Source organism: Ictalurus punctatus, chromosome 7 (assembly GCF_001660625.3).
Source record: "Ictalurus punctatus breed USDA103 chromosome 7, Coco_2.0, whole genome shotgun sequence".
NCBI lineage: Eukaryota > Metazoa > Chordata > Actinopteri > Siluriformes > Ictaluridae > Ictalurus > Ictalurus punctatus.
This window is the reverse complement of record NC_030422.2, coordinates 27,071,618-27,082,599: the sequence shown is the minus strand read 5'-3', so window position 1 is coordinate 27,082,599 and position 10,982 is coordinate 27,071,618. Positions and strand designations below refer to the sequence as shown.

At 42.3% G+C, this 10,982-nt stretch overlaps 1 protein-coding gene across 6 annotated transcripts in view; it reads left to right on the top strand.

Moving 5' to 3' along the window:
- Positions 1-7,242, top strand: part of arhgef11 (Rho guanine nucleotide exchange factor (GEF) 11) — a 41,367-nt gene extending 34,125 nt beyond the window's left edge. For 4 of the 6 annotated variants that reach the window (XM_053681544.1, XM_017472097.3, XM_053681543.1 and 1 more), the window contains 3 exons: positions 1,519-1,811; positions 1,958-2,105; positions 3,801-7,242. In XM_053681544.1, the coding sequence (XP_053537519.1) occupies positions 1,519-1,811; positions 1,958-2,105; positions 3,801-3,859 (500 nt within the window). In that variant the 3' untranslated portion in view covers positions 3,860-7,242. The remainder of the gene's footprint in view (positions 1-1,518; positions 1,812-1,957; positions 2,106-3,800) is intronic. The other 2 variants (XM_017472102.3, XM_053681542.1) reach the window with 1 other exon arrangement.
- Positions 7,243-10,982: the final 3,740 nt, after the last annotated feature.

Sequence of the window (10,982 nt, the reverse complement as noted above, 5' to 3'; positions counted from 1 at the left end):
TACTTCCTGTACTAACCTACGTAGGTTTGTAACAAAAAGCTCCGCCTCTGGTCTTCATCGGCTGCTCGCTGACAGACGGAGCTGAAACCTGTTACGGTAGTGGGCGGTTCCTTTTTGAAACATGCTGACAGCGGTAGACCAATCACAACAGACTGGGACATCTGACCAATCAGTGCAGAGTATGCTCTCTGAAAGGAGTTTAGAATGAATCCTTTAGTATGGATCATTTAACGAGTCGTTTGTGACTCTTAGAGGAAACAATGCTGCAGTTTAAATTATGAGCTCATTGAAGTGTTTTTTGACCTCAGAGGCGTGTAAATCTACTGTATGAGACCTTTAAAACAAAATTAGGCACGTTTCAAAACCATAATAGGTGCGCTTTAATATAATAACTACCTGGGGCGGAGGGTGGATAAGTGCTTAGCACGTTTGCCTCGCACATCGAATTGGGGGTTCGAATCCCCCGTCTGCCCTGTGTGTGGAGTGTGCATGTTCTCCCTGTGCTTTGGGGGTTTCCTCCGGTTTCGTCCTTCAGTCCAGAGACATGCGTCGTAGGCTGATTTGGCATTTCCAAATTGTCCGTAGTGTGTGTGTGTGTGTGTGTGTGTGATTGTGCCCTGCGCTGGATTCTCACCCCGTCCAGGGTATCCTCTGGGACAGCCTCCAGGCTCCACATGACCCTGTGTAGCATAAGCGATATGGAAAATGGAAGGATGGACGGAATACCTAGCCAGGGTGTCCACAGCCTAATGAAATTCAGAGGATTTTTCAACTTTTTAATTTGAAACCATTTTGTGATGAAAACGTAACCGTGTACACAACAAGCAATCAGCACGCTAAACCTGATAACGATCAGAAAACAACGCGTTCAGAGCATTGTTTATGCTGGTGCTGGGTCGTTTATTTGAGAAATTGAACCCGGAAGCTTAATTTTTTTTCTGCTTCCTTTTCACAAAGGGAAAAGATCGTAGGTTCATGACTGAGTCTTAAAAGGAAAACTTCACCCTGAAACATATGAAAATTGTTTATATTGAAAGATTTGTGATGTGTGTTGCGATTCCGGTGTTGTTTTGTTGGTTGATGCTGTATTTCTTCCTGTTATTCCCGCGAGAAGGTAGCGGTTCTGTGTCGCTCAGACGCCACAGAGGGACGCCATTTGTTATTACTAAGACTATAAACACGACAGCGCAAGCTTCTTTACTCACTCACCATTTTCCAGCAACGTTCAACGTCTCGTTAATGAGAAATCCAACATGGAAGTAGTGATGTTGATGCGATGCAGGCTTGGCTCGACCAGTAGGTGGCGGTATTGCTGTGAAAGTTTTTGAAAAGCTGATCAGTTTGAGCAGAGCACTGAAGATCACACGTTATTTATAATCCGTGAATATCTAAACATCGACGTGGGATATACGCGTATTATCCTAATGCACATCCTGAGATTCTGGTTGTATCTGTGTAACTTGGTGCACGTTCCTGAGAGCTCGCGCTTTCAGCTCGTGCACCCGTCTCTGTCTTCAGGGAACATGTTTTACCTGGTGATGCCCAGAGACCAGATGGGAGCTCTTACTGAAGAGAGCAGCACGGACGAGGTGAGCGACCCGAGTCCTTCAGAGGCACCGGAAGCCGCATCGTCGTCTTCACAGCAAGACGACGAAGAGCAGGAAAGCCCACGCCGGTCCCATCTGGAGGTGTCGAGTAACGAGGCGGGGCTCAGCCAATCACAGGCCAGCACACAGCAGCATGCGATAAAGAACGTGGACGAGATTTTTCAAACGATGGACAAGCTGATGAAAAAGCTGCATCGGCTCCGGGTGAACACAAACACACTCGTGAACACACCGCTTGCATGTAGGAGATATCCATGCTCAAGTCATTTCACTGACGCTTTCTTTTTCTGTTCTTAAGTGCTCTTTTATGAGAGCCTTTTGGTTACTTTTTTTTTCTTTCCCCATTACAGGAGATCGAAGTCGACCATTACAGACGTGTAAAGACAGAAAAGAAGTCTCCTGTAAGGCAAAATTCAGATGACGTCATCCACACAGCTGCTTCTGTTGTCAGGATGCCATCCATGGATAGAGGGGCCGGAGACGGTGAGTGGATCAAAGGTGAATTAGGCAGACTTTCTAGAAAGTGCGCATACTTCGTAGAGGGCAAAGGATAGTGGATTTGATCCATACCGATACCTAAGTTGGACGGTACCTGCTGATAACCGATTAATCATTCCATTAATTAAGTTTTAGTAATTGAAACTGAATGAAAACACAAAATGAATTAAGTATGTAAATATTAATATATATTAACTATTAATAAATATTTAAATAAATAAAATGTATATATTCAAACCGAACCAAAAAGTAACGCTCCAAATAAATAAAAATCCAGACATCCAAAATGAATCAAATAACACTTCAAATAACACAACAAAATTAGTCAGCGGTAGTTTTTATTTCGCCTCTAGTGGCCGCTCTCGTACCGTATAATGACAGCAGACCCTCTTTAAGCCGCTCACGCAACGGATGAGACCGGGAAAACTATCTGTGTGGATTTTTACCGATAACCGATAGTTCCATCAATCTGTTATCCTGCCGATTGACCTCTAACGCTTAGCCACATTACTGTTAGTGAATTAAAGAAATTATACCATGTATCATGCTTCACTAACTTGATAAAGGATGAACAAGTTCTTGCAGTCTGGAAAGTATATTACATATACTCTGAGGAGAAATCCACCCTGAACGACTTGCGTGTTAAACTGTATAATTAATGACGTGACATCATGTGACCTTTAAAAGTGCAGTAGTCAATATTTTTCACTCCTTACTTGTACAAGTAATGTGGAAAATAATATTTTGAGCCATTGTCTCGGTACAAATGTATTAAGTAGCTGAAAAAAAAAGCCAGTTTGGAAATGTTTGCTTGTGTTTGAATTGGCGTCTTGTCAATCATTTTATAGACACGCCCCCCAACGCCTCATTAGATCCTCTTAAATCGTTATGAGGAGAAGTCGCATGTATTTATAGAGTTGTAGCTTTCGGCTTTCACACACTTGAATGTCCGAGTGAGATTGAGAGTGAGGTCGTGACAGTCCTTGGTAATGCTAATGCTTGTTGAACCATTGTACGTTTTGGGGGCGGAGCTTTGTGTACATGAGTGGAAATGTGGGCAGGCTCAATGAGTAAATGAGTTTTGTTTATTTATTTATTTTACAAATCTTACCTTTTAACCCGTTCAAGATTTATAATCTCTACCTAGAGTGATGCAGCGGTGCTTTAGTCCTTTCGTCTGTCCAGCTCTCTCACGCGCACACAAATCAGCTTCCGATGCTTCAGTTTTCATGCTAATACCACTATCCACACCGTCACACTAGCCAAGCCGAGTCACTGGCATGACTCCCAGGAACTGCATTATGTAGCTGCACTGGTCTTCAGTGATGTCATGGAGACTTGCTGATGTGATCTAGGAGATAGAGTGACCTGCTGTGAACAGTGTAAAGCTGAACACTGAAAGACTATGAGGGCGGCCATCTTGGAAACCAGAATCCATTTGGAATCCAATTGGTGTCGTTTCACTCCATAGGCTCCGCCCTCCAAAGATGACATCATACTGTACTGCTTAAAGTTATGCATGTGTGTAATGTAGTTGTGCTGTAAAAGTACATTTGTAAACGTCCAGCAAATTTACAAAAATTCAGGCATGTCTGGATGATGGATTGCAGTTTTGGTAATGTAATAATATTCCTTTATATTATATAATGCTTTTCCTCTCTCCCTCTCTCTCTGTCTCTCTCGGACTCTCTGCAGGGAAAGAAGGAGACGCCACAGACGCCACTCAGCCTGTGATACAGTCCACAGGATTCTGACATGTCTCTCTCTCTCTTTCTTACACACACACACACACACACACACACACACACACACACACACACACAATGTGCTGAAGGATTTTTTTTCAAATAAACAAAGGAAAAAACTAAGGGACCAGCATTTCTGTCACCTTTCACATCCTATGTAGCTCCTTCCTACAATCCCAGCATGCTTTGCTCGTGAGAGAAGCCAGGAATATGATGCATGTTGTTCGTGTCCTCTACCATGGGAAAGCGAGAGAGAGGACAGAAGAAGCTTCAGAACACGAAAGCTGGTAAGCAAGAAGACGAGAAAGAAAGAAAGAAAAAGTTCAGGAGGAACGTTCTGAAATGTTGATACGTAGACGGTTTAACGGTGCGCGATAAAAGAAGGTAAAGCGAGGTTGATACGATGGTAGCGTCAATGAAGGTTAACCGAGGAAGGCGCGCTTGAACGGGATTGGCTGAGGAAATGACTCCGTCCTCTGAAGGAAGCCCCAGCACTTTACCTGCTGTATGTATATAACCTGTACTCGCGTTCAGCGCTCACTCATCAGTCAGAAAAGGGGAACGATGGGTTTAATTTCCCATAATGCACCTGTGTCCGCTATGGATGTGTTTCTCCACCACTACTCACCTTTATACTGTGTGTGTGGATGGAAGACATTTAAAAAAAAACAAACAAAAAACCCCCCCCCCCACACACACACACACACTTCAGGTTGTTTTGCACTGTGGTCCTGAGTAAGGATGTTGCATTACTATCATTGTGTACTGTGTTGTAGCGTTTCTTTGCTAAATTAACACTATACGAGAGGAAGTGATGAAGGACTAGCGAGAGTGGTTTTGATTTTTGTTGCGTTCTCTATTTAATCTCTACGCACAACGTTTAATGCAGGAGTTCGTCCTCGCTACAAAAACAAGTACCTTGTCTCGTCACTGGACACATCTTTCATACCTGTAGTGTGTGTGTTTTACTGGGAAAGGGGTGAACTTTTAAAATATTACAGTGGGTCTTAAGGTCCAGCTGTGTACCCTAAATCGGTTAAAACGTACGCAATGTTCTCGTTATCGTGTAAAAGATGCGTGCTATGCCCAGTGACGAGGGAAGGTACAGTTTAGTGAGGGTTTTTTTTTTTTCTTTCTTTTCTTCTCTCAGAGTGTATGTAGCACAGCACCACCACTGCTACACTGCACACTACTGTATTGCTGTATACGCAGACTGTCACTGCTGAGAGGGACGTATTTATAAAAATCTATATATGTAGCCTAATATCATGTTATCTGTGATGATATCAAGTCTGCGTGATGTAAATACTGTGAAGTTTGTCCCTCACCTCAGCGATGACACATGAAGGGATTCGATCCGACCCATTTCACACTGACCTGAGATCGGATTGGCTGCCGGTTTAAAAAATGGTATCTGAGATCAGCGCGTCTTGATTTTTGTCTAGCGACGGATGGCCCTGGGCGAACAAGTGAAATTCAGAGGTAGCTCATACTGCAGAACTAAAAGTCTAAGAGGTGGAGCTGGACCTAATCCATCTTCATAAAGCCTAACCACTAATCCCTAACTCATGAGGTGCTTTAGAACACGGAGCAACAAAAACGCTGAGTTGACTCCACCCCCCTTGGAGTGTGGTTTGACTCTGCCCAGGTAGGAGGAGTTGGATCAGGTCTGACTCCACCCCCGTGAGTTTTATTTTGACTCCCAACTCCTCCTTAGTTTCATTTTGATTCCCAACTCCACCCCCTGGAGTTTTATTTCAACTCTGCCAAAGTAGAAGGAGCCAAATCATGTCTGACTCCATGCCCTGGAATTTTGGTTCAACTCCCACTAGGTGGGAGGAGCTAGATCAGATCCGACTCCACGCTCGGATCTTTGGATCGACTCCGCCCTCTCAATAGGAGGACTTGAATCCAGTCGTAATCCACCTCCTGGAGTTTTATTTTGACTCTGCCCAGGTAGAAGGAGGTTGGATCAGGTCTGACTCCACCCCTGGAGTTTTATTTTGACTCTCAACTCCACCCCCTGGAGTTTGTATTTCAACTCTGCCCAGGTTGAAGGAGTATGGATCAGGTCTGATTCCACCCTCTGGAGTTTTATTTTGACTCTGCACAAGTAGGAGGAGTTGAATCAGGTCTGACTCCACCCCCTGGAGTTTTATTTCATCTCTGCCAAGGTAGAAGGAGCTAAGTCATGTCTGACTCCATGCCCTGGAATTTTGGTTCAACTCCCACTAGGTGGGAGGAGCTAGCTCAGATCTGACTCCACCCCCTGAACCTTGGGTTCGACTCTGTTCTCCCAATAGGAGGACTTGGATCCAGTTGGAATCCACTCCCTGGAGTTTTAGTTCAACTCTGCCCAGGTAGCAGGAGCTGGATCAGCTCCAACCCCCCCCCCACCCCGGAGTTTTGCTTCTGCAGAAAGTTGTGCTTGAAAATTTGTTCCTGAGTCAACCAGCGACTCAACAGCTTGGTCATAAGACATCACTACAACATTGTGCATAATGTCCCTAGTGACTTGGCTAATAATAATTTTTTAAAAAATGTAAACGTGTGTAATGAAGAAATCTACATGAAGAAATTTGAAAGCTAAAGGTGATGTCATGATGAAGCTTCTGATTGTTTGATCAGATCTAACCTGAGCTCTGCTCTTGTTGCCCAGAGATGTCCGTCACTGAGCAAAATCATAATAAATCTGATTCGCCTAACACTAGGTTAAAACTCCGTCGTGTTTAGCCGGTAAATTTTAACACACAAAGGGAGAAGGAAGATGTATTTTTCCACTGCTGAGGTTTATCAGTACGAGTGGATTTAATGTGTGTCTTACTACTGTGTAACTCAGGTGGAGAAATGTTGACCTTATTTCTCTTCTTAGCTTTAACTTATGCACAGTTTTTCATCATCTCACCATTTTTATACTTTAATTTCACCTCCCCAGCCCTATGTCTCTCCATCTCCACATGTTCACACGTTGTTTTGTAAACATTTTATGCACAATAAGGCGGGGGAGGCAAACTGCAAGAGCCAGAGCTTGTGGAAACTACTGTGTGCATATAATTCTTTATTCTTTTATTATTGTGTTTTTATTATTATTATTATTATTATTATTATTATCAATCTTGTTCACTCATGTAATATAGACACCACACTCTTGTTTTATAAAATGTTCTTTTATGTAAAGCTCTAGTTATTACTTTGATTTTATTTTTGTAGATATTGGACAAAAAAATGTGTAAATTATTTTATCTCCCTGTTTTTGAAAATGGCAAGATTGTTAGCTGCACAGAAGGAAACTGTAAAAATGATCACGACTCATTTGTTTTGTGATGTAAAACAAACAAACAAACAAAAAAGAAACAAAAAAAGGATCCAAATAAATAATTAAATAAACAAAACGTGTTGCCGTTATGAAATCTTCGCTGAATTAACTTATTTGTCTTTTTAGTGTTAAAGCCAGTGTAAAAACAATGTCTAGGAATCATGTTCATACCACAGTGATTATTGGTAAACGTCATTCGAATCACAGGGTTATATTTATCCGATGGTTCTAATAACCTAGAGCTTTTATAGTAAGGCCAAATTTATAGGTACGTGCATGGTGGACATGGTGGTTCTTGCAGATCACAATCGCACCAAACAACTCCCAAAACAATTGTTTGGGTTGTGAGACAAAGTTCTGGCAGATTAAAATCTCAAGAGAGTGACCATGGGTATGACGCTTGTCTAAAATCCATCAACAGGAGGATGGCATATAATGAGTCTTTATTCATCATAGCACAGTGAAATTGTTTTCTTCGCATCCCCCAGCATGCCAGGAAGTTGGGGTCAGAGCGCAGGGTCAGCCATGATACAGCGCCCCCTGGAGCACAGAGGGTTAAGGGCCTTGCTCAAGGTCCCAACAGTGGCAGCTTAGCAGTCCTGAGGCTTGAACCCCCGACCTTCTGATCAGTAACCCAGAGCCTCAACCGCTAAACCACCACATGCCCCCTGATAAGATTTCTCTAAACTTCAATGATTGAGTAGCATCTATACTTTAGACCAGGGGTGTCAAGTAAAACCATAGCATAATTACCAATAAATAAGTCCATGTTTTCCCCTATGTTTTCATGCAAAGAAGAGCAAGTACATTAGGAAAATCTTCATATTTAATGAAATATCCTTTTACAAAACAGATCATGAACAAACTCAGATTTCTTAACACAAACATGTGCAATATGCTTCTGATTATCATTTACATGTGCGCATTACAACTGGTCACAGTGTATAAATGCAAAAACCTTTCAATCACAGGTATTTGGAACTGAAAAATAAAGTATTGCACTTTAAAATGGATGGCATTTGCATGAGCAATAGGATTCCATTAAAACAAACTCTTTTGTAGTGAAGCTGTTGACTAACATTAAATTGCACGTTTTTTTTTAACTATTACCCTTTCATCTCTGTGAATAAATAGGAAGCGGCCCATTTTTCTTGGAAAATTCTACACTCTGTATCCACTTTTCTCCTTTTTGACGAAGACATTTTGGTTAATGAGAGTGTGGGGACGAGTAGAAGATAGGGTAGACTTCACTGTAATAACAAACAGCAGATGGTAGCAATGTGCAGTCTGTACGGGGTTGAGTCCCAGAGTTGTGCCGCGTCCTGTACTCTGACAAACAGTGCGCCCCTAGCGGACCATTTAGGAATAGCATTTTATTAAAAATTTCAAGTTCGTGTCTTTTATGCTTTTTTTTTTTCACTTTCAAAATTCTGCTGCTGCCTTGGGTTTGGCCCGCGGGCTGTACGTCTGATACCCCTGCTTTAGACCGTATCAGTCTGTGTCTATATCCGTCTATGGCCTTCTCCATCAATGACTATACTATAGACCAGTGTTTCCCAACTGGGGCGTCGTCTGATGAGAGCAGGGGTGCCCTGTAAAAATCCTTCAAACATTTCTAAAATGTGTTTAAATCATTTAATATATATGATAAATATCTGATGTCTGAAATAATAAACATATATAATAATTCCCTCCCCTGTCTGACCTGTCAGCAGCACGTCAACAACAATATGCATGTGTTTTATCCTAATAATTAGCATGTGACGATGCGTGTGTAGTGCAAAAGAATATGGACAGATTTCTTAAAAGAAAAGCTCCTGGACCATCAACTTCATCCTCATGGAGCTAAAGACTTGTTTATACTTCCGCCTGACTGCGCGCGCAGCTCCACAAACGCACGAGGTGTTTATACTTGACGCGCTCACTGTTGTAATATTCTTTTTAAACGAAAGGGGGCGACTCTGAGTAATCGTCCTATAAACCAACCGGAAGTAGCTGAGAGAAGTAGTTTGTCGGAACAACCATAGCAACGCTTACAAACATGGAGTCTCGCGTGGGGTTGCTGAATGCTGAGGAGGAATCGTTGTGTTCGTTGTTGATGTTTGTTTTCAGTAAACTTCACTAAAACCCACAGTGTGAAAAAAAGAGCAAAGAATCATATAAAACCCAGTAAACCTTGATATTATCACATTACAACAAAATATATAACTATAAATATGAGAACATGTATAAAACTAAATTTAACAACCTCAATATTTTTATTCATTTCATTAAGATTTTTTTTATTAAACATGGACATTTACTTTCATTAAATAGACTTATTTATTGTAGGCTAATTTTGTAAATGTTAAGCAATTACTGTAGACATAAGCAAGAAGTGGGAGCATCCTGCTAATTTCATTTCTCATATTTACAAAATCAGGTGATTATTATGTTCACCCATCAGTGTAAACATTTTTATGTATAAAGACAAGAGAATGAGGTTTAATCCCTGTGTCTGAAGGTGTAGTGTAGTGACTGTGTTTATTTGTGAAGATACTGATGAATGAAAACATGGTGCAGTCCCAAAAAAACTTTCAGCTTCGGCTTTATTCTATCAACAGTATGTACAAAGCAAATCAGGATCACTACTTTTTTAAAACCGTTCCATGATTTTTGTGTCATATCGCTATCTCTATGGTTCTGCATGGATGGATCATAGAGGAGCCTGTCGTAACTTTTGGAAAGAGTCGTGGCAAGTTACAAAAAATGCCGCACACACCACCACGAGAAACGAGGCCTCGCGCACTCAACGTTCTCAACCGCCCACTCCGCAATGACGTCATTTTCCCCGCGCTCCCTCAGGCTATTGCGGACACATTGAGTATAAACCAGGCTTAACGGTGTCTAGCATTAGTGTTTGTGTACAGTAGGGTGCAACAATTTTTTTTTTTAATTTTCAAAAGGTGCCATGACTGAAAAAAGTTTGGACTATAGAGCATACACCTATCAGCCGTAACATTAAAACCACCTGTTCAATATTAAGTAGGTCCCCCTGGTGCCACCAAAACAGCTCTGACCGGTCAACTCATGGACTCCGCATGACCTCTGAAGGTGTGCTGTGGTTTCTGGCACCAAGACATTAGCAGCAGTTCCTTTAAGTCGTGTAAGCCGCAAGTTGGGTCCTCCATGATCAGACTTGTTTGTCCAGCACAGATGCTTGAGAACTTGGAGGCCGAGTCAACACCTTGAACTCTTTGTCATGTTTCTCAAGTCGTTCCTGAACAATTATTGCAGTGTAGCAGGGTGCATTATCCTGCTGAAAAAGGCCACTGCCATTAAGGAATACCATTGCCATGAAGGGGTGTACTTGGTCTGCAACAATGTTTAGGTAGGTGGTACGTGTCAAAGTAACATCCATATGAATGCCAGTACCTGAGGTTTCCCAGCAGAACATTGCCCAGAGTATCACACTGCCTCCTCTGGCATGCCTTCTTCCCATAGTGCATCCTGGTGCCATCTCTTCCCCAGGTAAGTGACGCACATGCACCCGGCTGTCCATGTGATGAGGACCAGATGGGCTAGCCATCGCTCCTCACGCGCACCAATGACCCTTGGGCGGCCATGACCCTGTCGCTGGTTCACCGGATGCTCTGACCCATTCGTCTAAATATCACAATTTGGCCCTTGTCGAGGTCACATAGATCCTTACACTTGCCTATTTTTCCTGCTTCCAATACATCAACTTCAAGAACTGACCATTCACTTGCTGCCTAATATATCCCACCTCCTGAGACGTGCCAATGTAACCATATAATCAATGTTATTCACGTCATC